This window comes from Hippoglossus stenolepis, chromosome 15 (assembly GCF_022539355.2).
Source record: "Hippoglossus stenolepis isolate QCI-W04-F060 chromosome 15, HSTE1.2, whole genome shotgun sequence".
In the NCBI taxonomy this organism is placed as follows: domain Eukaryota; kingdom Metazoa; phylum Chordata; class Actinopteri; order Pleuronectiformes; family Pleuronectidae; genus Hippoglossus; species Hippoglossus stenolepis.
The window spans coordinates 9,382,196-9,410,146 of NC_061497.1; the positions used below are offsets into that span (position 1 = coordinate 9,382,196).

The following is a 27,951-nucleotide window of genomic DNA, read 5'->3' on the forward strand; positions in this document are numbered from 1 at the left end:
GACACTTCAGTCGTGACCTGACATGGAGAGTTGGAATTGTTTTCCGAAACTTTCTGTTCAAAGCTCCGGCCCGGGCTAAAAAGTTGCTAAAAATCATCCAGTGCTTTAACTCACACGAGGTTTAATCGATAATGGCCATGTTTAAATTTTTGATGAACGTTTCCTCTACTCTGAAAACTGTATGGTTTTAGCTGCCAAACCTGAGCCAGTCAACTGTAAGCAGTTATTTCAGTGCAGCTGTTTAGCCGGCGAGCTACGGTTAGCATGTCAGATTAGTGTTAGTGATCATGTGGCGCTCTCTAGTGGTCAGTGTTTTGGAACTTAAAACGAAGCTGCACTCATACTACCATGTCTTAATGAGCTTATGTTATTGACTGAAATTTCACATTGCGATGCAGGATTTCAGCAGCACTCAAGTTCAGTTAATATCGTTTAACACAACTGTCAATTGTGCAACAAAATAAAAGTGTAATTGTGATCTTCAGAGAAGTAAAGCCAATCGCTTGAAGCTATAGGCACAGTCTGTTACTGTTCTCACTGTTGTTTTAGGTTTACTTATTTCTATAGGTATTTATAATTTTTTATAGATTTTTTTTCCTATTATCATGTCGCTCCCCAATAATAATAAAAAGTTGTTTACAAAACTGAAGGGGGGGTTTGTTTTTCGTACTCTGTACCTGCAAAGTAAATTGATTTAATCTTTATTTGTTAACTTTATTAACAATGACATGATCTTGTTTCTGTGAAACTGAAGTAGCCAGGAGGTTGTTTTTGCCCCTGTCCATTTGTTTGTTGGTTTTTTCCCCCATGAAACTTGGTGGAAGGATGTGTTACGGGTGATTAATGGATCTTAAGGAAAAATGTCTCACATTTAGGGAACTAAAATCTACTGACATTTAGTGCAGCTTGACTGAATCTAAGGGGACTGTTGGTACTTGGAGGAGGTATGTGCTTCTCTGAATTTTATGACTTACATCTTTGGTTTTTCTACTGTGACATGTTAAATGACCTTGTGTAAATCAGTGGAGACCAACTTACCATTAAACATCATAAAGCTCAATAAAACCAATGGCTAAATTTAAAGAGACAAAAATGACACCATGTTAAAATGTCTGACACTCAGGACACAGTTAGTTTGAGTCATATGCTTCAAAAGCATCAGTATTTATTGTCTTAATAATCATATTAGTGCATTATTTTAAATATATACAGTTTTGTCTAAATCATTACTACAAAGAAATATTTCCCTGTAAGACTCCTGATGGGGTAATTTCTTAATGTCATCTGACATTTGTACTTCTTATAATCCCTGCAGTCCAGTGTGGTACACATAAACAAGTTAAAATGATTTTGTATTTCCTAACAGTTGACATATCAACTTTTCATATGAACTAATATGATCATAACTTAGTCATATAAAAATAATGAAACTACATGTATTATTATTTCATCTTAAAATTCCAATGAAACTGAGCAGACATCACTTGTATTCTTTTGCTGTATATGCAGTGATGGCGATGCTTACAGTGACACATTTGACCACTAGATGTCCCTCTTGGAGAGTGTCAGCTACAGATCCCTCTGACTGATTTATAGAAATAAATGAATCCAAACACGGTCGTCAATACAACATGAGTCACGGCTCCTCCAACACAAACACTGATTCATCTTCTCTAAATGTTGCTGGGTAAAAAACTATCTGTTTTAAGAATCACAGTGGATGCAATGTGACTGTGACCTTGAGATGATTTTTTTCTCAAATACGTCAATTCAAACTCTCTCTCAAATCTTCAAGGTCTTCTTCTCTTGTTTCCACATTTGCTGACTCGCAGCCTCCATCTCTGAGACTGTTCCCTTTTAGAAGGTTGTTAGACACGCTTCTGCAGAGACTTCTGATTTTACACAGCAGGTCAGAAGTTTTTCCTTCTTGTAATAGTCCCCTCTGTTATTCCTTGCATGTGATTTTGTGACATTACAGTGTGAGGACAGATGATGGTTTCATCGTAAGGCCACTTACAGAACACAAACTTGCAATTCAGTAGATAAATCAAGCAAATGCTCACGACCAAACACATTGGAGAAATACATCACAGCATATTGAGGAAATACCCTCAAAATGTAAATATGGCACTTAAAACAGTTAATTCTCCACTTTGAAATTCACAGTGTATTTTAAAAGAGCAACATTTCACTCAGTTTAAGTGCAGTTTCTACAGCATACATAAATATATATATGTAAACACTGATATCAGTAATGTGTCACAGTATTGTTCCCCTGATTAGTAGATTATGACTCTGAGACAGAGGCTACACATTTACAAATCTACAGTTTCTGCTGCCAAAAAGCATCTTGTCATAACATTACAGCAGCAAATCACAGACGTGGGACAGAAATACCTTAATTAATCCCAGCGTGGGTCTGTGTTGCAGTTAGTACACCTGGTCTCAGTGGACCTCAGAAGTTTGGATCTGGCCTGGTTTGGGGAGTAGTGATATGCCTGAGAATACAGAGTCCTCAGATTTATGCTTCACGCCACCCTCACTGACGGGGGAATAACACAGATATGTGGATGAATGCGACCCTCAGCTCTTCTTCATTTCAGTCGAAAATCTAGGATACTGCACAAAGTGATTGGGGGGGGGCAGATAATGAGAGTTTTGCTGTCTTGGTCATGTGATTTCTAAAAACCCATCTAAGTGATATCAAACACTGAATACTGATAAATATTGAATATTTGCAAAACGTAAATTCAAAAGTAAAATAAAATAATTAAAGGAATGTTTTGACATGGAAATGCACTGAATTTGCATTATTGAAAAGGGTTAGGAAATGTATACTGCAGAAGGCAGGCTAGCTGTTTCCCCCTGTTTCCACTCTTTATGCTAAGCTAAGCTAACTATCTGCCGGCCGCAACTTCATATTGATTCATCTTCCCATCTAACTCTCAACAAGAAAGAAAATAAGTGCATTGTCCAAAATGTTTAAGAATTTAAGATAGTAAGGAAAAGTAAAATGTAATGAAAATGTGTAAAACCTGCCTGCAAAGAAAGACGATGCCCTCGATAAATCAGGTGAGTCTGGTCCCCTCAATGTTACTCGGACAGAGTGAATGTCTGTCAGCTGCTTGTTGGACTGAGTTCCTGGTGTCCGTCACACATAGTGTTCATGGTGGTTGATGTACACGCGGTCTGTCCCACTCTGATGACATGCCCACTCCAGGCGGGACGGCTGCTGGGTGGGGCTTTGCGGCCTCTGCCTTGTTGTGGGTGGGCACTGCCTGTCACTCAGCTCGTACCTGCGCTCTGTCTTGCGATTCTTCATTTAAAAAAACAACAAAAATGAATTACACACTTATGTGTCATCATTCATATCCAGCGACTGCTCACAAAACCCCCAAATAGTCTTATCTTCTCAAGTGATTTCTTAAGTCAGAGCCTCAGAAAGTCGTGATACGCTTGAAGAAAAAAAATGATTGAGTAACTTTCTGGGTAAGGCTAAAAAAAAGATAGACTTAAAAAAAAAAAAAAAAGCAGAGGCGTATGAAAGCACGAGTTGTGCTGAGAACTCAAATTAAAAATTTAACTATCTTACATAGTAAATGTGTACAGCCATCCGGCCTCCTACTTAATAAAAACAGATGTCAGTTAGTTGCTTATTATTTCCTATTGTGACTCAGTGCTCATCATTATGCTTATACCAAACGTTAATGTTTGCCTTGTAGATACAAGAATTCAGATACACAAGAGGAGTGTAGTGTGTGTGTGTGTGTGTGTGTGTCTGGAGGGAGTGTTACCTGACAGAGCCAGGCCACTTGTGATGCGTGGACCCCCAGAGGTACCACCGGCGGTCTCTCAGAATAGGGAGGGGGCGGCTTGTGTGTCGGAGGAAGGTCAATCCTTCAGAGAAACAGAGAGAGGATGGAGAGATTTTAGCTTTCGTGATTACCTTTAAGAAGCTAGAAATAGCACCCTGTGGTTGTGTCTCCGCCAAACAGTGCAGTTTCAGTTTCATTATTTTCCCAGATTCATATAAGGTCACTGTAACCTTTTACCACTGAAATCTGGTCATCTTCAAGTCCAGGTGACAACTGGTGAAAATTTTAAGAAATCCCCTACAAGAGGACGTGTTTTGTGAGGCCACCATGACCTTGACCACTGACCTATAACCACCATAACCTAATTAATTAATCTGAGTCTAAGGGAACATTTGAGTCAAATTTGAAAATATGATCTTGAAGCATTCCTTCAGATAAGGTGTTCATGATTAAAAAAAAAAAAAGAGTTGTGTGAAGTCACCGTGACCTTGACCTTTGACCCCCAAATACTAGGTCATCAATGAGTCCTGGTGAATGTGTGCGCCGGATGCAAGGTTATTGGATGTTCCTGATATATCACATTCACTGCGACCTTGACCTTTAACCAACAAAATCGTATCAGTTTAACCTTGAGTCCAAATGAACATTGTAGCAAATTTGAAGAAATTCCCTCAGGGTGAGATATTGTGTTTATAAGAAAGGTGCAGACAGAAAACCAGAAGAAACAATGCCTCTGGCCACTGGCTGTCACCAGCACAGAGGCATAGAAATGAGAACAGAATAATACAATTATTCTAGTGATTCTAGTGATTATTCTGCTTGGTATAAAAATCAATTACCCAATACAATTTTAGGATGAGCGGCTGGAGGAATAACCCTGATGATGTCACAGTGATGTCATCCAGGTTATCTTGAGTCGGCCTTAAAGATTACACATTAACCCTTTCTCTTGCAAGTCTTCTAACTTTTATGGAAAAACAATACTAAATCAATCACGTGTCCCTGTGTGGTGGCATCCAGTGATACTAACGGCATCATGACTAAATCAGCAGGGTTTAGGATATTTGACAACACAGGTATAAGGGTGATGGACTTTCCTACATGATAGTACATTTTCAGATTTTTGACAGCTGTTCCTCTAAACCCCTGTAAAACGCTGAAGTCAGAGTCATTCCCTCATTTATTGAAATCCCCGTCCACTACTTAACCGAACCTGGGGACTGACCTTGGCCATTTGTAAAACCATGTCATGACAGGCATTGATTTTTCTAACACTGTATATCACTTGATGCTCTGCTTCTCTTTCATACTTCAGATGAGGGCTGGTAGGAGATTACAGTTAGTGTCTCAGTGACCTGCTGTCCTCCACTCACGCCTGCGTGTGATGACGGAGAGGGACGAGGTCCTGCGTCCAGCCGGCCGCGCCATCCCCCCATTATCCCACTGGGACCGACCACGGTCACACTTAAGATGCTAAGTTTGTCACGGCATTGACCACGGACTAACACACAGATAGATATACCACCCTGTAGTGTCAGTATACTGTGATGCAGGGCCCTCTATACCGCATTTTTCCCTCACAGTTCATGCTGTTTTCTACCAGTGTTCAGACAATCAGCAGCAATTGTAGGTGGGCTATTTTCACCAGCGCTGTTACATAATCACTCAGTCTGAAACTCCCTCTGAAGCGTGCACAGCAAATGTTTTTCAAATTTCCCTGAAGAGGCCGCTGTCACTGAAATGAGGATACGCAATGTAAAAAAGGTGAAAATGTTTTGAAGAAAGGTACGTCACAAATCTTTGACGGGACAGTGAGAAATCATTGGAGATACTGGGGCGGGGAAACCACAGCTGAGAAATTGAACAGCGGCTGTGGAGTGAGCGTGCACAATGACACACTAACAAGGATGGATGAGGGGATCAACCTGCAACCTTGCAGATATGCTCCACAGGTTCATAATAATGATTTGTATGTATGGGGTAGCAGGTCGATCGGCAGGATTGGGAACATATCGTGCACATTTGTGTTGCTGTGTGGACTCTAATGATAAATTGAAGCAGACTTGATCAGAATAAACCCTCCAGGTTTTATCCTCATGGACTAGAAGACATGAAAGATCCTGTTCAGTCCTATAATTTACCGTCTGTCACAGTTATTTAGAGGAGACACAACAGAGACAGACGAAACAAAGAACAAGAGGCAAGCACAGACACACACAAACACAAACACACACACACACGGGGAAATGTCAATCACGGGTCTCTGGCAGTGTGACCCAGCTTCTTCTGTAAATAATTTAACCTCAAAGTTCTTCTTCTTTGCTTCTTCTAACATTAACACGAGTGCTGGTGCACTACAGGAACAGATGCATCAAAACAGCACAAGGGCTGGCTGCCAAGACAGCAATCATCTGCCACCCCTCAACCTTGTCCCGCAGCCTCCCTGCTCCCGGGCCACGCTCCTCCGCAGCTCTCTCCGCGGGGGGAGGGAGCAACTCCTTGAACCCACCGATGGGCTCCAGTCAACCCCGCGAGTTCTCGTGTCACTAATAACCATCCAAGCATGTTGTGTAGCATGAATTATTTGTCACACTTACACTTTGTCGGTGAAGGCTGGCTGCCGGGCCTTGCGAGCAGTGAGGATCACGATGATGAAGATGACGATGAGGAAGAGGGCGAGGACTGCGCCCATGACAGCTCCGGCCACGGCGATGGCGTTTGACCTCTCTGCCTGAGACTGGCCTGAAACAGAGGAGGGAGAGACTCATTATAATAACATCAACATGAGAGAAGCAGGGACAGACTCAAAGGCCTGCGCTAGAGGAAGTGAAGCTCATATTGTTTGGATTTTCTGTCAACGTAGTCAGGGGGGCATTGAATATTTGTCTAACAAGGACACAGTGTCATCTGGGTACATTTAGTTTCAGATCCACAGTTGCCCCCTAGAGGCAAGGGGAGTAACGACAACATTTATGTCCACACGTCACCATCTACTTGCAAAAACGACAGAGCGTTCGAATCTGCATTAGTATCCAGTCAGCAAAACTACAAGACAAGGGCACTTTAAGTAATACCTCCAACAAGACACATTCACTTGATTGATATCATTGGTTAGTTTTAAATTTTGTAAATGTGGCACATACAATAAAACAAAAAAGTAATTGACGTGTTTAAGTCTCTGCTGGTTTTAATCATGCTCTTAACTGGTCTGATTCTTTCCCCTCTAAAATCTGGACATTTTGGTTTTTTGTCAGATGCGTGAAATAAGGCTCATTTTCATGTTTTATTCTGTGACATAAAATACATTGGTTAATATCCCACTTTTTAAGCTTTTATATCGTTATCCATCCATCCTACCCCTCCTCTGTTTTGTGTGTGGACTAGATACAGTTGTGTCTGTTGAATTAGCTTTGTCAGACCATATGCTTGCATATGCTCCATGTAGTCCACTGAGGGGATTAGGATTAATCAGTGATTAAGATGCATTAAACTCACAGAACAGCGAGCTTTGGCCAACCAGCTGTAAATGTGTTACTGTGATTGTGGGACACTGGAGGAACATGGAGGACAAAAGGTGACAAGGAAAAACAAAACAAAATGCACACTGGTCAATTCCAGTTGGTTTAGGGAGATGGGGGGTCGATAAAGGCTGAGACAAGAATCCTAAATAACAGTTCACTTATGATGCAGATTGCACAAACCGGGACTTCTTAGCTCAGCCCCTGAGAGCCACTTCTTCCCCTCCCCCTCTCCCCTCTGCTCCCTTCACAGCGTCCTCTAACAGTTAATAACCGTTCGATTACCTTCGATGGCGGCTGAGCTATGACAAGAGACTCTTGAGCTGATCAAAAGGCCTTTACAAATGCAGTTCATTATGTCGCCTGCTTTAATGTCTGGAGACAGACAATTTCTCACATTCATGACGTGACTAGAAATAAAAAGTGCTTTTAAACCCAACACGTGAGAAACACCTTCAGGAGTTTGAGGTTTAATCACACACCTGTATACACTTATCTTATGTTATCATAGGGAAATTTTGAGATTATATAAAACTAAGGTGCATCATAATACATTATTAATCTCCCATGGTGCTTCTTACTTGAGTCATTTAGCTAAAAATACGATTTAGGACAATGATATGCGTAAACATATTTATTAATGTTCTGTTGACATTTTTGTCCCATTTGAACATCTCATTTGTTGAAATACCATCCGTTCTGGAGGGGCTCGGATTAGTGGTGTTAGTTGTGGATCAACTGTCCCCATGCGGGGGATCTGGCTCCGGCACAAGAACTTCTCCGTCTCTTCTACTTCAGCACTTTATCAGACGCACGTCATCCCTGGGAAGCCGGGAAGAAAAGTGCACGCCAATCGCTCATCGAGGTCAGAGGCTGACACGCTCATTATGAATTGAACACTGTGCACCTTGGTCAACTGAGGAGAAGCGTGGGAGTAAAGGCTAACCCTGACCCCCACCCCTGTCCCAAAATCTACCCACTAGGGTCAAACTAATGCCCAGACAACAGCCCCCTCAGGGAGTGGGGGGGGGAGATTAGGGCTGCAGGCAGTGTGTCATCTATTTCAATATTTTCCGCTCAATGATGGTAACAATTTGATCCCACTTCTGCTGGGGAGTTATTATCAAAGTGTCTCGTAAACAGACGTCAGCGCTTCCTCCCTCTCACTGCTCGAGACGTTCGCTCGCTTCTTTGTGTGTTCTGAAAAGTCTCCTTGGAAACTGTTTTGGTGTGCAGGCAAAAAGCAAATCCACTGATCTTCCTCACAAGTCTCAAACAAATGCAAGCGTTGCCGGCTGACATCATTTGTCGCTATATACTGAGCTGCTCCGCCGTGTATTTTCAGACTGTGCATGCCCCATTTCAAGGTCAGTGACAACAACTGCTGCGACCATGATAAGGTCAATAGAAGACAGCGAGGTCGGCTGAAATAAAGACATTCAGAGGGAGGTGCGTCTGTCGTGAAGACCTGGAGTCCATGCTGAACGGTGTCAAGGTCACATTGGCATGATATGCCCTCATAGCCAGAGGAGCGCTCTGCAGTGCAGCAGAACATAATGGGCCATTTTCAATTCCAGTGGCTAATTTTCCCTTTCTGCTCTCGCCTTTCACAGCAGCACATTTAACCTCTTTGCTCCACGCTCACACTCCCTGGCATCCCCTCTCCCTCCCACTTTTCTGTGGCCAGGTAGAGCTTGTGGGAAGACAGCCTCCATCAGCAGCTCCAGATGAGCTTGTTGCCATGGGGACAGTCAATGGGCTGGAGAGTGGGGACTTTGGGCCAGACATAAACACTCAGCATTTAATTTTACCAGCTGGTAGACAGTGGGAGAAAGACGCAAGGGGGGTTGAATTCACAAAGGAGAGGAGCTGTAGGGGAGAGCGAGGGCCTTTCTGCTCTGAAACAAAGCAAACAAGAGGACACATGGAGAGCAGAGGTGCTGCTCGATCTCCCCAAACACTCTCCACTGGACAGGAACCGCTCACTAGTCCACCATTGTGTTTAAAAGCTAAAGCAATAAATCAAACCCCTGATTCGCAGATATTAAAGCGTAATGGAGATAAGGTGAAGTGGAGAAAAAAAAAAAGATTTTGGATTACATCATGAACGGCGTCCCACACGTGCGTACTGGGTTTGGGGGGGTGGTTATGCAGCATTATGCGTTAGGGAGTGAGAGATGATGTCATTTACAGAAGCACAAAGAGGCTGAGACTGAGCAGTCTGAGTAATGGCGAGCTGAAAAACCTCCAGAGAGAATCACTCACAGGTGCTAAGGTGCTTTATTCAACTAAAGTTTGTCAGAACGATTGACAAAATAATGCTTCACTGTTGTCACATTAACATAAATATTCTTTTTTCCTTCCTTCCAGAAACTTACATTTCCTTCTGTATATACAAAAACAAACATGACCACAAGGTGCATTTGAACAAGGTGAGACTGAATTTAACTCTTCAGTCTTTTTAACAACAGTGATTCAACAAAAAACAAACAAACCCTGACACACACATATGAAGTAGAGATTTAACGAATTTTAAATTAAAATATATTTTAACATCATCTTTGTGTGTGTTTTAATGCCTCTAGATTTGTAAATATACTGCATCAATAACCATCATAGGAACAAGGGCTGAGAAGTGAATATGGCACAACTGACAACTGAGTCCTCCCAACAAACATTATGCAGTAAAAATCAAAAAACAAAAAGTTAAAGAAAATCTCAGAGCAACAAATAAGGTCGCCACATCCAATTATAAGAAAACACAGAAATTTCTTCGTCTAGGTATCTAAGGCACTATAGTTGTATTTTCAACTCAAAGTGAAGGACATCTCCTGAAGATATTGAGGACTGATGTCTATACAAAATGTCACAGTACAAAAGAACTTCATTAATCCAGGTGCAGGGCTGCAAACGGTCGAGCAAAAATAATATATTGATTAGTGGAATTTCCGTCTTAGTGCATAGAAGCAAACAAAACAACAGGGTGAGGCTGCTGTGCTTCCTGTTGCTCTCTGCATTTATATGAAATACTGAAATCATAGGTGTCAGCAGCAACATCAAAAAAACAATCAAGAACACAACTTAAAATTCAACAATGTAAATGAGGTTTTGTGGTTCACAAATGATCCAGCTGTACTCCCATTAAAGCATCAGTTCACTCAAACTCTTTTCTATTTTACATGTCAATAGGGATTTATAGACCCAGGTATTGAGGCAATGTTCTCTGATGGTTTAACCAGCAGCCAAATACAATGAAGACAAATGGAATGTTGTTTGCTACCTCCACCAAGAAGGTCGTGTTTTGAGTCCAGTTTTTTTTGCCGGATTATGAAAACCTGCTAAAGCCAGATTATTGAAATTTGGTGGAAGGATGGGGTATAGGCCAAGTAAGACGCCATTAACTTATAGTTAGGGTCTGGACAAAGGGGCAGATCAAAACCGTGATTTTTTTTTTCACATTTTCAGATTTGGCAGGAAATAATATGTGGATCTTAATGGAATAAAATCCAACATGTTAAGTGAAATGATATATTAGTTTATGAAATTTGGTGCGGCTTGATATGTTTTAAGGGGACTGTTGGGCCATAACAGAGACATGCACTCCACTGAGTGCCAATCTAGTTTTCCATAGGTTTGGAAAATTACATCAAATTAAAAGCAAAATATCAAAAAATAAATAAATAATAATAAACCCCCTGGATAGTTTTCATGGGAACTACATTCTACCAAAGAAATAGTCTCAAAACTTTCGACAGTGTGTTGAGTAGATTATCAAGTGTATTGTTTTAGGCAAGAAATCTCTAAACCAGGGAACATTAATCCAAAACTTGTCTTATCACACTCGTAGTGTGAAGGAATCAAAATAATATAACTGGTAGTTATTATAATGGGAAGCTTAGTGTATTTTAGTCCTACTGCACTGCACAGCATCTGAAACAACACTTGGAACAACAGCACAGGTGTCATATTGTCCGCTTGCAAGTTACAGTCGAACATTATTAAATCTCACAGAGATATCGCAGCCTACTCACTCCACAAGATTCATACCCTGACAAATTAGTGCAGGTTCATAACAATATAACTAAATCCCATTTTATCGACTCTTGCTGTAATATTAAAGTGGCCAAATAGCATCTTTTCATTTCTATTTCAAGCTACAAGACCCTGTATACAACAGTGATACGTTAGGCATTTATAGAAGCTACGTAATAATAATCAGTTGCTACCTAGTCACTTAATACTTATGTGAGACGCACTGTCATCATATTATATCTGTAATGTACGTTCAACAAATATTTGGCATCTTGCTGCAAATATTGTAAAGGTGACCACACTACAGAAGTTGTATTCACAAACACTAGCGTACATGAAAGAAACTGTGGGATATCCTCCATGCAGTCTGGTGAACTATTAAACACTTTATCTGTGTCACATACAAAAACTGAGATGCATCTTTAACCCCGTAATAGCTTTGACTCATGAACCACTGGACACTGACTTATGAAATACACTTAGACCTCAGTTCAATCATACTCCTGCAAACGTTGTAGCACCTTAATGGGCAGTAAAATAAGGCTGGTAACAAATAAATACCGAATTAGTTGCAACTCAAGCCAGATTATTTTTATCCCTATTCAAAGTGAGAGATTTAATCATCAGTGCACTAAAACAAATTGTCTGTCCCTTCTGATGAGTAAGCACTGTGCTGTGGATAAAGAGCTGAGTGGACAGTTTGATAACCACAGGTGACAGAGACAGCATATCCAGCACAAAAGACCTCATTTGTCTGATTTATCTAATAGTATGAGTTGTTATAAAAATAATAGTAATCATAAATGCTTCAAATAACTGGTTAGTATGATTTGAGTGTGCAGTTGCACACATGGATAAGCCACAATAAGCCTATTAATGCCTCAGATTGTAATTGCTTCTTGTTTCAACAGATTACTGAGAGTAGTGAAATTAGACCATGGGTAGTTATGTGTAATAGTGTCCTGGCTGCACTCCTGAATGATTTCTTTGTGAGACAAAATACTTTGGGACAAGGAGGCCAGTGCATGGTGGCTGCCATACTGACGACCTGCTTCAAACATCCAAACAATTTCCCAGAGTCCTGGTTTGGGGCTGGAGCGCAAATACACAAACGTATCCATAACCACCATGCGAGGGATAAAAATAAATCAGTAATAATATTTTAACTTATTTCTACTTGCAGTGGACAGAGAAGATGGTGTGGCAAATTTGCATATCAAAGTTCGACTGTGTGACAGACCGAGTCTGTTGCTTCAGTGGATTGTGCCTCATGCACACAGGCTCCTCTGCTTAGCCTCTCTCCACCCCTGCCTCCTGGGGATATAAGACGAGCTGAGGACATACGGTAGAAATGCTCTTAAGTTTCCCACTCTGGGCCATCAGTTTTAAAAGGACGTTACTAGGACATCGGTGGTCAAGTCCTCAACCTCACAAGTCTCCCATTGCGGTAATTTAAATAAGGTCTGATGATCCGGTTTGCCCATTAAGTTATGCAAAAGGAAGTGCAATAATATGTATGAGCACGAGGTCACTAAGCATGGAGGGATATTGATTTCTCAGCAAGACCTTTTTTGAATCAGCTTATACAGCCTCTGCTGTGCCCTATACTGAGTTTTGGGAAAATAAATTTATTTCGAATCCGGTTCTGCACCATTCTTAACTATTAGCCAATTATAATCAGAGGTCTTCTAAAGTAAGTGTACTCAATGTAATCAATAGCAACATATATACAAATAAGCATCACATAGCCCAAAAAGGCTGATTTTGTTGAAAAAACAAAAAACAACTTTCTTCTAACATATGTGACCTCAAAGTCCCAAGGCTTTCACTCCACTGAACCACAATAGTAATACTAAATACATTGGCAGTCCATGTAGTAAGGCAGAAACAGCACATACTTACGTCTTTTGTTAGACTCTGCACACACAAACTAGTGACATGCCCACTTCTGTAGGCATGTAGGTGTGGGGCTGAACAGTCCACAGTCTGTCCCCATGACAAAGAGAAACTTTAGATCAAGTGTTGTCCAGGACAATTGTAAAACAAAAGAATTAAAGAACTGAGACTGTGTGCGTACAAAACAGAAATAATGTGGTTCTTCTTTCTAACCAAATAAATGAAAACTTCCTATTTATGTAGCATTTCTGCTCCTGCAGAATCATGGAGCTTGTCAAACGAACAACTCCCTACGTGAGATGACCGAGCCATCTGTGTGAGAGACATAGTCCGCATCAGTCCCGCTATCGTAGCAGTCATCTGACTGGCAGGGGGAGCCGTTTCCCTGTGGTTTCGGTGGATGCGGTAGTCGGGCCTGCCATGGGCTAGAATACTGTGTGTGTTCACGCTGGTGATTCTGCTGATTGCAGTGGTGACTGCTCTCCCTCATTGCCCTAGTGAAGCCATTAGGGGGATACTCCTCTCCGTTAGAGTCGCTATGGGAATGCTCTTGTTTGAGCTGGCTGGCGCCCCACTCCTCCCGGTCGTGGTCGCGGCGGAAGGAGCTGCTGCCGGCTTTGGTTGGGCGGAGCTCGTGCTGCGTAGGGGCTTTCTGGAGGTGATTGGGACCCAGGTACGGGGTGTAGTAATTCCCGTGGAAGGTCTGCTGTTTGCGTAGGTAATACACGCCTACCATAGACAGCAGCAGTAGCAGGAACAAGGTCCCACCCACAGCACCACCCACTACGGAACCAAGATTACTCTCAGGTAGGGCTTCGAGTGTGGGGGAGCTGAGGAGGACATGGCCCTTATCATCCACTAAGGTGGAGGAGGCAGAGCCAGCTAGGACAGGAGCAGTAATGGTGGAAGGCATGGTGGGAGGATCTAATGGAGGAGAGGAGGGTAAGAGGGGAGTAGATGATGGAAGGGAGAGATGAACAGACAGAAGCAGAGATTGTCAATGCCAACTACATCAGCATTTTACTAAGAAAGGATAGGTTAAAAAAACATCAACTAAACTACCACACATACTAAACTATGCATGGTACATGGTCTCAGCAAACTCAGGTCTGCACTGCCAACGCTTCAGAACTTCTAGGTGCAGTGTTCAATAATTAAACAATGAATAATAGACATGCGTAAAACAAGCACTAGAATTTGGTGGGTTTAAATAAATGGTTATATTAGTTGATGGATGAATGAGTTTTTAATATTCTCCTACAGCTACATCCACACTACTACATTTTAGTTTCAAAACGCATCACCGTTGCTACCTTTACACCTGCCATTTTTCTGTAAGTATGCAACTAACTGCTGCGTAGACAATCTGCTGTCCGTTGACACCACTACGCACATGCCCAGTGTGAATGGTCACAGGAAATATGTTTTCAGGTGTGCTCATATGGACGGGGATGATTACTGATACGGAGCTAAAATGCTTGTGTGGACGGAGATCATTTTAGTTTTAGAACGCCGTTTTAAAAGAAAACAAATTAGTATGGATGTAGCCTAAGATGATCGCCACCAATCACTCTAATTGCGCCTCTGAAATGGCTCGAACAAGAAATACCTACCCCTTTAAATCTTCAGTTATGATGTATTTGTGTTCTTTCTTTTCCCATGATGTCATCAGTACAACAAATTAACAAATGTTAGAAATCAACGACAATCTTATTCGAGTACAGCTTTAGGTATTTAAGCACCATTCTATCAGTTTTCTTCATTTGGCGAAAAAAAAAAAAAGTACACATTCATTTTTGGAGATTCTGAGGTAACGCAGACGTAAGGCCACTGAAGAAACCAAAGACTGAGCAGAGTATAGTGAACACAAATTGAAAACATTCAAGAAGTCGAGTGAATGGATTTGTGTCCCTGTACAACAGGAGTTTAACATGGAGGACAGAAATCTGTCTTAAAAAGCATTGTGCACAGACAAGTACTTCCATCAATTACTTGTAACCGAGGTGATATAAACCAACTTTTTCCAATGTCACGAATGCTCAAGCAGGTCTTATCTACAGGTCAGTATTAGATCTTTGAAGCTGTGTGTTTGCTGTTGGCCTGTAAGTACACCATTTGCCTTTTCATTTCAATCTGTTAACTAAGGACAGCTCTGCTGGCGCCATGTTTTAAGATTACTTGGCTCAGTGGGTGACTTTGTCTCACCCAGGTAGTTTTATGTCCATTCAGTTTAATAGTAGTGTATATAATCCTTTTTTGACAACTGCCTGTTACACTTAATGAGTGCAGCTTTGTAAAAGGTCAGTAATTCTTAAGAGGAAATGAGAATAAAACAAATTAAAATATCAGTCGATATTGATAATTATCACAATTATAGAAATACCATCATATTATTATATTCATATAGTAGTATTAAACCAATTTTTGCTCCTAAGTGATGGCTGTGGTTTTAAACTCTTCATTAAGAGTAGAGAATGACAAAAGTTTAAAGTTTAAAGATCAGCTTAAAAATCTACACTATGCTTAAACAATGCATAAGCAATATATCAATATATATCAAACCTTTGTTATATTTCTAGGGATACATATTTTATTGAAAAAAAATAGATATTGTTTTATTGCCCAGGCCTAATACATACACTGTTAACTCATTGGGCAAGTTTTATTTGCTGTTAAATTACTCAAAGAGGTTGAGTGTAAACTATAACAACATTATCGTTACAAACGATAGCTATTTATTACAAAAAATGTGTGACTTACTGAGGTGAACTAATGATGGTACTTGAAGACACCCCTAAATTTCCTGACTATGCATTTTTGCACAGGAGTACATATTAAAATAATTCCGTACATTGCATGAGAAAATACTTATGAAAGTAAAATGAGGCATTGACAATATTTTATAATATATAACACTATTACTGTGAACTATATTAGTGGTGGAGCCAGACAACCGAAAAGCAAACAGCCATAATCATAGGGCGCTCAAGTAATGGAAAGTCTAAAAGCTCTAATGGAGCTGCTAAATTGCTCTGCCATTTTAACCTCAGTGCGCGTCCAGATGTGAGGAAAAGATTCACATCTGAGAGCTAAGTAACACAAACCCAAACGTTTGTAGTCTCAGTCGTCCAACTCCATGCAGAGGCAGTCGAACTGACATATGTGCGCACACACACACACACACACACACACACACACACACACACACACACACACACACACACACACACACACACACACACACACACACACACACACACACACGCGCCCTCTCAAAGGAAAATGAAATATGGATGATAAATAATAAATAGGAGTTGAGAAGAACTAGTTAATGTTTTATGAATCTGGGACATCATCTCCGTCAGGCTGCAGGGTTTCGCCTCTTACTGCTTGACACATGCAGAAATAAAAGAAACACAGAAAGGAAACGAGAAAGATGTAGAGAGAAAATCACATCATAATCAGAGCATCATTCAGTGAGAGGGCTTCCACAGACAAGAGCGAGTTCATGAAACCAGATGAACATGCTCATCAAACACAACAGAGTGACATGACACACTCAGATGCCAAGCCAAGAGAACGGAGCAGAGGCGGTGCACTATGGTCTGAAGAGGCCTTAAATCTTTGCAGCTGTTTGGCGGCTGAACTTCCCTTTTGAACATCTGGAGACCTAATGTTAATCAGCATGCAATTAAAACTCAACCTAATATTATCACTATTATCAGTGCCAACACACTGTGCTGTGGGTGTGACAGACTATCAGTATGTAGAGGATGAGCAAGAGTGATACAGTGTCACGTTTCAGCTTGAAGGACAATGTCACAGGCAGTGATACCTTCCATGACCTGCATGCACGCATAATGCTTCCTAAGGGAGAAGGCAATAGGAGTCAGCTGTGTACACTCCACTCACCTTGTATGAGAATGCGCACATCCCGACTGCGGAGGTTGATGTCATTGGCAACCTCACACCTGTATACTCCAGAATCCTTCCGCTGAAGGGGACGCAGGAAGAGCAGAGTGCTATTCATTATTTCCACCCCTTCTGGCATTTCACTGTCCAATCTGTGACACACAAGAGACACAAACATTTAGACACAAGCACACTTACAACAAACATCCTATTATGCAATCATGTGACATTTGATATTACTTTATTCTATTTAAAATGACGTGACAGACTTAAATAAAGTAAACATTACTTTTCAGTTGCTAATCTTCAGAAATCTGTAAAACCTTAGAAAAGGTCACGCACACAGACATACAGACCTGATCCATTTGAAGTGATGAGCTGGTGGGTTTGCGTTGGCCTTGCAAGTCATTTGAACGTTTTCCCGACCCACATACCAGTCTCCATCGTAGCCCACGACTGAGATGTCAGGAGCAACTACAGAAAGACAAAAAAAAAGAACCCATTCACACACATTCATAAAGTGCATGTGCAGCACTTTCCTCTTTTCTTTATAGTTATTTATGAAAAATGTTAAACCCTCAACTACAATTCTTTTTAATAAGGGTTTGATAACGACATCTTTGGAATAATTGCCATTGCCGTTTTTTTATTTATAAATAAAAAAATGTTTTACTCCAATATCAGTCTTAAAAGGCATCAGGCTCTAGTGTTAACCAGGTAAACCAAGCAGGTATACCAAGGTGAATTGTCATAGGTTAAAAATATTTCAGTTGTGACACAGTATTGATTACAAGATGATAATTTTCCTAATTTGTGTGCAACATTATATGGAGTCTGGGGTTGGTCGTGCTGTCATCAAAATATGCACAAAGATGTTTAACTATAAGATCAAAAACAGCACCTACAGAGGAACTAACAGTCGTCACTTGCATGCTATGATGAGTTGTACATTTTAAATCCAGGTCAACAACAATGTTCTCCAGTTCTCTTCAGTGCCAAGTTATCATGGGGTTTTCACAGATGTCTATATTAAGACAGCTCCTCTGTTCGTTGCCATTTGTTCAGCTACTTAAACTACAGAATGCAGGGCATTGTTCCATGGATAAATGTTTGCTATGTTTTATGTTTGGAACTGTCACTGTGCCGACACAGAATGAGCATAAAATCCTTTGTTGCTGCCATCTGTCACAAGACAGTAACTCAGACCGTAATAAAAGTCATCCGTCAAACTAAAATATTTCCATGTGGGTTATTTTACCCCTTCCACCAGTCGATTTGTATATCATTTAAAAAAATACATTTGTGCCCCTTAAGTATAGATATGTACTGACAGAAAACACAGTTTTCAGTTAATGGCTACACATAGTAGCAATGTACTGACGCAGAAAAGCCTATAGACTGTGAATAAAAAAAAAGAAGATGAATGACAGAAAACACCAAGGACAGCCTTTCTTAAACCATAATCAACACCTGTGAGGAGCCTGAGTGGCTAGTCCTTTTCATCCAGACACATTTCATCTCCATCAATACAGCTGCTTCTAAAGTGGATTGTTGTTGATGTGCTTCAAATAAATCAAACATCAACACCGACAAGGCCAAGGGCTATCAATTGTCTGCTGTAGGACATTAAAAACCATCACTTTTAAGACTGTACTTTGTGCTTAACACAATGTTTTAAGGTTTAGGCTGTCGTGTATGTCCTCATCAAATGGCAGCTAAACTTGGACCTTAATTGACTCTGTACGTTTATTCTGACAAGTCTAATAATTGTGCTTTTAGAGCACATACCTCCACCACAGCCCAACAGTCCCCTTTACTTAGATCAAGCTGCAGAAAATTCCACAAATTTCACACAATCATAGATATCGTTTTCCTAAATGTGCCTGTTTTTTCCCATCAAAACATCAACATTATTACTTCAAGTTTGATGGGGATTCTTTCAATTGTTTTTGTGTGAACTTACTTACAAACAAACCAACAGACAAGGGTAGAAAACATAACCTCATTGGCAGAGGAAATGAGAGCCTTGTAGCAGAACAGAATCAATAATAATAATCTACATGTATGATATAAGGCTCTTTCAGCCCATAGAGACACTCACACTGCACGTTGAGCTGGTATGGGATCCTGAAGTCACTCAGCAGCGCTGGGTGGCGGACCACACAGGTGAGCGCATGGCCTTGGACGTGGCGTGTGGGCTGCCAGAGGTAGCGCACCTGTGTGCTGGTGGTGCCGTTGACCTCGTCGAACAGCTGCACTTCTGACTGGCCAAACAGGTTGGACTCCCAGGACACCTCAGCGGGGGGCCGAGCCCGCTCAGCGATACAGGTGGCCACCACGGTTTCATTGCCACCATCGATCAGGGCGGTTGAACCTGCTGACACGTAGACCTTCGGCTCCACTGTGATTAAGAGAGAACAAACAACAAGGCGGGAGACACACGTTAGAATTTCAACATCCTTTTGAGGTCATCTTTCTTTTTTTAAATCAATACCAGTTTTCTTTTCCCGCAGCTTTAATTCAATTTTCTTCACCTCTTCCACTACAACCAAATCCAAACAACCATTAGCAGCTCTAACCATCCCTGTGATCTGTTCTGTGAACAAAGTGAGCACACACATGCACAGTGTCTGTGAGCCAGCATTGACAACCTGTGATGCACATGAACACAAAAGGGTAATTCTTTTGGCAAAATTTAAAACACAGGATTGGAACCTGCTATTACTCAACAAGCCCTTATAAACAAGGGCTAATACAGGACTCACAACAGTTTTCTGATGCTGTAAAAGTCATTGTTCTCCTCTATTTGCTGAGGAATCTTATCTCCAGTTTATCCCATTAAGAATTTAAACATGTTATGTGATTTTGGATACATTTAGTATATCTTGATAGATCTGAAAAACATTGTTACAACTACTTTGATATTGAGCTCGACAAATCGTCCAGCCCAAACAATCTGGAAATTAATAGCAAGCACTGCCTGAACCAAATATACTTAATTTGATTCCTTTCAAAAGAATACAATTGTAGAGTCAGTATCCATAGCTTTGCATTAGGGTTGTGACTTTTATTTCCATTATTTGTCCGTTATTTTCTCAAATGAGAGAATACAACAATTGAAAAACACCAAACACAAGAATCTTCAAATATCTTGTTTTGTCCATACCCCAAAGACAAATCAATTTACAGTTACACATGCAGTTTATACACATTTGATAAATATTCAATATCACACATGCTACAAGTACTTACCGAGCACATTGAGCGTAGTGGAGGCTTGAGAGTTTCCCAAAGGAAATGTAGCGGCCTTACAGGTGTAGATCCCGACGTCAGCAAAGCCCACGTTTTCCAGGACGATGGTGGCATCGTAAAAGGAGGGTGAGCGGAAATGCAAGCGGTGACTAAGCTCTGGGATGGAGATGCCATACTCAGGGTTGTAGACAGCCAAGGTGACGGCGCCCGAAGGTAAGCGGCGCTCCCAGGAACTCTGAGTGAGAGTGAGGTTTGTTTCCAAGTCCATTTCCACCCTACACTCCAATGTCACATTCTTCCCCAGCACAGCACTAACCCTCTGAGGTACCACCACTTGACTGCAGCACAGACCTGCAAAGACGCATAGGAAAACAGGAATGAAGCCACATGCCATCATGTTCATCTGCAAAGGTTTTGGATAATTCGAATGACACCATTAATTAAAACAGTTTGAAATAAAAAATCCTTTAATTATTACAACATCTTTCAAATGTACTATGCTCACTTTTTTTGAAGCATAATCCCTCTAGACAAATTAGTACTTTAGCTGTCAATTTGTACATATACAGAGCCAGTCTTCTTTGTGAGAAATTCACTGCAGAGAAATAAAAAATGAGAATCTAAATAGTCGCCTTTTATTAAATACTGAGTACTTAGCCTCTCCCTTAAACATTTCATCCCTGAGCCCATACAGGATCACAGGAATCAGTGGGTAAAGAGTGTTTCTGCTATTATCTCTATCAAAAATATTTAATATCTGTATAAGTTATGTACTAACCTTTACATTTATCAGACTAGATTCAGAGCTTGATATCACCACAGCAGGTGTTGGGCTTTTTCAAACATGTAACATACAGCTGAGTGTGTGACTGACTGTTCATTTGATTAAATTGTTTCTTCTGTATAGATTTCCTCCTCCTGACCTGAATTCAGAAATCAAAAGCAGACCGTCTATGTGCCCTTTGTCCAAATATAACTAGCCCATGCACTCCATCACCTGCACTTGTCAGAAATGTGGCGTGTCTTGAAAGCAGGCGCACAACATCGCGTTGAGGAAAGTCAAAGGGATACGAGGAGAACAGACTGCGACCGGCAGGGGAAAAAAAAGGAAAAAAGAAAAAGCGGGGAAGAGATATGCTAACACATGACGATGACATCATCGATGAGAGAAGAAAAAGAAGGCTGAGTGAAGAGAGGCGAGAGGAAAGTCACGTATGAAACACTACTCAGAGGAAATATATATCGCCAGGACTCCGGCAAACAGAAAACAGAGGAATTACGTTACTGATGTAGAAAAGAAAATATAACACCACTAGACTGCCAGAGCCTTCAAGCACATCACTAATTGCAACAAGCTGCCAGCAGGAAGACATCATCGTAAATCAAAACCTGCTGCGCTGCTTGGCAACTGACTCCAAATATTCTATTGTTGTTTTGCCAAAAACAGCTCCATCTCTGGCCCATCACACACTAAAAAGGCCATGTCCTCAAACAATAATACTGTAGAAGGAAATGTCCCTTCCCATCAAGTATGAACAAAAAAAAGTCTTATTTTATATTTATTTAATTGTACTGTTATTGGAGTAAAGTCTGAACTTCTGAGAACTTGGTACTTGTTTGACAGTGCTTCTAGTTTTTGTCAGTTTCCCACAACTTTGGGTTCAGATGTTAATTACAAGGTTAGTTATAAGAGCTTCCAGATTAGTGTGACAGTTTAACCAATTAAATGTATGTATTAGCCAAATTTGGCAATAAATATTGTACATTGTATTGAATTCAAAATAATTATTATTCAACTTTTGATAATTGGCATACCAATTGAGTTAACAGTTTTTATGTTTTGCCCAGATTGGGCTATAAATAAATAACTGAAATACAAGCCAAATATTTAAATGAGAAAATGAAATCTTGAGAGCATTAATTTTTGGAAGAGTGGGCATAATGAGTCATTGTGTTACTCATGCAGAGAAAAGGGAGGACATATCAGTGGGGACATGTAAAGTTGTGGAGTCTGTTGATAGACTAATGCTGAATTCATGTGCAAAGAGAGCAATACATTGATTTCAACTGACAATAAAATACACACAATAGCACACATACTTACTTCTATCTTTATTTTAGGACACTCTTACATTCTCTAGTCCCTTACACTAACTTTAACCTTAACAGCTAAATGCCTAACCCCAACCCTTACATTTATCTCAACCCTACAGTAAAGTCTTATCCCCCAAAACAGCCTGTTGAAGTTGGGAAAACTGGCTCAGAGACACACACAAAGACACACACAAACACACACACACACACACACACACACACACACACACACACACACACACACACACACACACACACACACACACACACACACACACACACACACACACACACACACACACACACACACATTAAAAAGGATATGTTCACATTTTTTAAGTTTGTCTAAGAACAATAGTTAGATGCCCATAACAAAACAGATTTGTCTGAATGTGTTCATGTGTGGGCGACTTTCAAGAATTCCCTCCAGTGAAGAAACCATGTTCTTCGGCTAAAAAACAAAAATGGTCATTATTGGTTGTTTTTTCTAAGACATAGATCCATACGAGCTGCTAAAGTGGTCCATCTTGACTTAGAATTGGCTGTTCACCTACATAAGTTAGTAATATGATTGGTAATGTGACATTTCAGTTTTCCTAGGTGACCGATTAGAGTAGGCGTGGTAATATTAGCTAACTTGCTGTTACCAATATTTAGAATTTGTTTGGCAAATGCTATAATCGTAAGATGTCGTACTGACAGAGTTGCAATAGAGTATATCACGCCAATGCCATTTGTGGGCAAAAAGGCTTTTTGTCAGAGATGCTGATATACAAGTGCAACATTTAGTGGCAGTGGATATGGCATATATAACCTTAGAAGTATTACGCAGATCATGGTCTGGTTTTGTCTACCATACTGTTTTTACACTTTTTGGCAGGCACTTAGAACTCTGCATTACAACAGAAGTTTCCACTTTAACTGTGTGTTTCTGCGATACCACTCCACCACTTATTTCCCCGTTTGGATACTAAATGTTATCACTTTGTCATTTATGTAAAATTTTAGTGCATGAACTTTTGAGTTATGGCTAATTACGTGTTTTATGAGGTCACCATGACCTTGCCCTTTGACAACCAAACTCTTTCAGTTTATTTTAGTACAAGTGGAAGTTTGTGCCAAATTTGAAGAAATTGCCTTAAGGGTTTCCTGAGTTAGCACATGAGAATGCGATGCACAAACAGATGGATGGATGTACAACTTGTAGACATAATGGCTCCATCAATGGCTGTCGCTGGTGTGGCGGTATAATGACAAGCGAATGAATAGTTGGAATGTGCCTCCAGTTGAAGAGCCATGCTCACATATATGGCTGCTTTCCTTTTTGATTACTCCCATATCCCACACTTTGCACAACACACAGATCACAGCTTCCTCCAAGGAATGAAGCTGCTCTGCATATGAAAAAATGGCCCCAAGCTAATGTAAATAAACCAGTGGAAACAGACATAGTAAACAATTCAAACCTTCTGAATGAAAACACAATGCATATTATTTGCGTTTTGTATAAATTGTGCAAAATGGCACACTTCAATCCAGATGGTAACTGTGCAGTACACTGTGAGTGACCCTTTTCCTCAAGGAGAAACAGATTTTTACCACTGACTGTATTTGTCAGGTACAATGATGAAGTTAGATGATAAGAATAACAGCTCAGTTAGGAGGAAAGAAACAGCATTTCTCCTTTACTGTACACAATCTTTTATGGAAGAGGTATAGTGGCTGTATTAAATTTTCACTTGTGACATGAAGACAACCTTACATAAGCATGTCCTCGTTTCTCCAACTCAGAATAAGGGAGTAATTAAAGTAAGGGCAAAGTCTATCTGATCTTATATGACGACTATCTGACATAGCAATAACATAGTTCTCGCTCTTCGTCTTCTGCCTCCAGAGAGAAAAGTCCTTCAAGTTTTTGCTATCTTTATCATCAAAGAGACGCTTTCAGTTATGCTTGCAAATGCAACACACATACAAGCAAGCCTTACCCCCTAAACCCTAATCATGTCTTCACCTTAAAATTGATGGGGAACTTACATGATGGGGATTTGGTCTTTATCCCAATAAGGTAGGTAAAGTCCCTAAATTGTGACTCAGATTGAGGTCCCCACAACATAAGTAATACCTAGACCATACACAGACACACAAATATATTCTGTCATCAAGGACACTCTGCTCCCCAGGGATACTCTGCAGCTCGTTCTCACTTTAGTCAATACTACCTTCACATGCACCACTTATGTGGCAGCGATGTATTAATATGAGTGTCTTGCCAGAGGGCAGCGTGTCTTGTTAAAAGTGGAAATCAGAACATAAATGGTGATGGTGTTAGGTTGGAAGTAGCCGAGGCAGCTGTCCAGAGCAGGAGAGAGAAGGATTGAAAATAGTCGTTGGACATATTGATCTTATTTGACCTTCAAATCTACTTTTTTGCTGAAATTATTCACATGCATATTCTTAAACTGGCTTCCTGGTTCTGATAAGTGGTTCATCAGTTGGAAATCAGCTCAGGGCCCAGTGATTAGATTAATTTTAGAAAAATGTTTTAATCCAAAGAAATGTTTAATGAATTTTGATGTGAGAATAATGCTGGGCAAACTTGACACTGTGTACATTATATAGAATATACAACTTAAAAAAGGTACACTATGGAGTTTCTTAATACTGGTGCTGTGGAGCAATGTTTTGCTGTGCAGGTATGTACTACTTGCGTCTTTTGATGCATTTAAAACTGCGAAAAGACAAGAAATCACAACATTCATGTGATATGAATGTATAAGTGACTGCAGAGAGTAATGTACTATGTCTTTGATGAAGTAATAACGTAAAATACTAAATTCAAAACATTAGTACTTGCGTGCCGTGCTGCGAACGGATCGGGTCCAGTCTACATCCAGGACATGGTCAAACGTTACACCCCAGCCCGTTCACTCCGCTCTGCATCTGCCAATCGGCTTGTTGCTCCCTCACTGCGAGCTAACCACTCAACAAAATCACGACTGTTTACTCCCAATGACATCAGGACAGCAGAAAATCTACACATCTTCCACCGCAAACTAAAAACACATCTCTTCCAACTATACCTTGATTAAAAAAAAAAAAAGTAGCGATTTAGTAGCACTTATATGGCACTTACCTATAGCACTTTGTAGTTTGGCTTTCTTGAAGAAAATTGTACTTTCTTGATTCTTGTTCTGGTTTTCCTCATGATGTATTTGTTAATTAATTGATGCGCATAAATATTGTTTATTTATTATTATTTTAAATATGAATACTGTTAATATCAAAATGAAATCTTATACAAGTATTTAATTCAAAAGGCAACCAGTGCCAATGTTATGGAGGATTAAGCATTTTTGGATAATGATTTTTGTTTTAATGAATGCACATTTTCTGAATGGTTGTTCTCACGAACATGTGAGAAACATCCTCTCTGCTGAATGTAGAAGTAGTCAACATGTAAACTATACCAACTTTATAAGCTAGAGACATTACATGACTCTCCATTCTGCTTTTCTGCTCCCTTATGGTCAAAAATATGATTAATGCATCTTTAATGACAGATACGATGTGTACAGGAGAATTCAGTGTTTGTTGCCCTTTAAGACTTAACGTTATTAGCTGTACGGGTGTGTGCATCTATTCTGCAGTCAACAAAGGCACAAGGTCAAACACCTCATTGAAATGTATAGCAGACTTAAAATGAAGCAAGTCAAAAGGTCTCTGTGCTTCAACTTGGAGGGGAAGGAGGTGATCAGTCTGTTTAGGACTGAACTTTTGTTCTCTCCAAAGTCTCTGCGAGTTATGAGAAAAAGAAAAAATGATTGCAATTTAAGACCGTTCAACAGAATAACACAAAGTTTTGTAAAATTTAGTGAAAGTTTAAATTTAAGACGGTATTTGACTCAAATCTATATAGATGTAGTTTGGATGTAGCTTGTGACACTGCTGCATTGAAGTGTATTACACAGAAAGATGTTCAGTCAACATTGTCCTTTTCCTAGTTTCAGCTATGGTAAGAGGAAAACTAGGGAACAAACATAGTCTGGCCCAATTCACTTATAGCTCAGTGAGACATGTGCAATATTGCCAAACAGAATAACAATGTGAACCAATTCCCCAAAATTGTGGACATTTCTGTCGCAGTTGCCCCATAAGATTGCATTGTAGCTACTGCCCAGTGTTGCGCCCGCTGGCGAAGGAGATCTGCAGGACCGATTCCAAAGTTTTTTTTAAGTACCATTCATTTACACACCCACAGGCCCAGGCTGAAAAATACTTGTATTCCCCTTTGGAACTTGGTGTGGTTTTCATTGAAATATATATATTTGAGCCTGGTTTCATAAGTCCCATTTCTTTGAATAATGCCACTATATATACACAATTTTAGAATATAGGACTAGATGGTTAATATCCAGTGTATTTTTATATATATTATATATTCCTTAATAACTGAACTTATTCAGTTCTTTTGAGTTTTGTGCAGAAACCGAAACTCTGCAGGCAACACAAGTATTGCTGCTGTCTCACACAAACTTGAGCGAATTGGGAGCCAAGGCTTAGCAGCAGACACATGGCGTCTGAGCCTCGTCAACGCAGACGTGCAAGGTGCTGTCGTATGTTCAGTCATCACTGGTGGCGCACGTGCAAGTTCCCAAACAGTTCGGGAACATTTAGACAAACCCGCAGCTGCATATTACCTTAACAGAACATGTTTCAGGAGCCAATATGGCTCCCACTAACTCCGCACTGACCCAGGTGTAGGCCAGGTGCGCGTATATACGTTAATGGACATGACGGTGTGCTCCTCGGAGGTTTCTATGGAGGGTTTCTATGGCAGCCTCGGGTCGCGCCATCCTCCGCGGTGGTGGTGGTGCCGGCTAGCTACCTCTTTCCGATACGTTCAAGTGAACTTAAAACCAAGTTTGCTTGAATCTTCAGAGGACACCTGCTAAACTTGCTAAACTTCTGATAATCCCGCCGGCGGGAGAACGCGCTGGTCGCCAGTTTTCCCCGGGATTTGTGCTCGGTGCGAGAGACACGCAGCTCCCTCTCCAAACTTCTGTGTAGCGTCCGCGGAACAAACAGCGGGGGGAAACCAGGACTCACCTATAATACTGCATAAAACGTGGAGTAACGCGACCACGCCGTGTCCTCCACGGTGGCTCCGGTGAGATGACGGGGACATGTTGGAAAAGCAGCGCAGCCTCCAGCCGCAGGACCCGGGATGAGAGCAGGTTCAACGGTATGTGAAGGAACCTCCTCAGCAACAACTATCGACTGCATGTGGACTGTACCATCTGCTCAGTGGAGCGAGGGGAGCCGCAGCTCACCTGACCGCAGCACTGAGCGATCCATTGTCGAGGCTCTATCAGAAGCAGCCCCCCGGAGGAAGCGCCCATTAGCATACACATTACGTCATCCCTGTTGAT

At 40.7% G+C, this 27,951-nt stretch overlaps 1 protein-coding gene across 2 annotated transcripts; it reads right to left on the reverse strand.

Annotated features, from left to right (window-relative positions):
* Positions 1-1,134: 1,134 nt before the first annotated feature.
* Positions 1,135-27,872, reverse strand: nectin3b (nectin cell adhesion molecule 3b). 2 transcript variants are annotated; one of them, XM_035178043.2, is made up of 8 exons: positions 27,629-27,871; positions 20,426-20,776; positions 19,275-19,574; positions 17,530-17,647; positions 17,174-17,325; positions 6,413-6,557; positions 3,795-3,897; positions 1,135-3,316 (listed from the first exon to the last, which is right to left on the reverse strand). In XM_035178043.2, exons 1-8 carry the CDS (start codon positions 27,705-27,707, stop codon positions 3,152-3,154), a joined length of 1,413 nt encoding a protein of 470 aa, XP_035033934.1. In that variant the 5' UTR covers positions 27,708-27,871; the 3' UTR covers positions 1,135-3,151. The 2 variants fall into 2 exon arrangements, with proteins under 2 accessions (XP_035033934.1, XP_035033933.1); XM_035178042.2 differs by lacking the exons at positions 1,135-3,316; positions 3,795-3,897; positions 6,413-6,557 and adding an exon at positions 9,595-14,185 and having other exon boundaries at positions 27,629-27,872.
* Positions 27,873-27,951: the final 79 nt, after the last annotated feature.

Excerpts from the sequence above, each read along its gene's own strand:
- nectin3b (XM_035178042.2), bottom strand. The coding sequence starts at position 27,707 with ATGTCCCCGTCATCTCACCGGAGCCACCGTGGAGGACACGGCGTGGTC. Across the intron at positions 17,648-19,274 it reads ATACCAGCTCAACGTGCAGT|TTGCTCCTGACATCTCAGTC; the intron begins GTGAGTGTCTCT and ends GTCTTTCTGTAG. Across the intron at positions 17,326-17,529 it reads CATCACTTCAAATGGATCAG|ATTGGACAGTGAAATGCCAG; the intron begins GTCTGTATGTCT and ends TGTGTGTCACAG.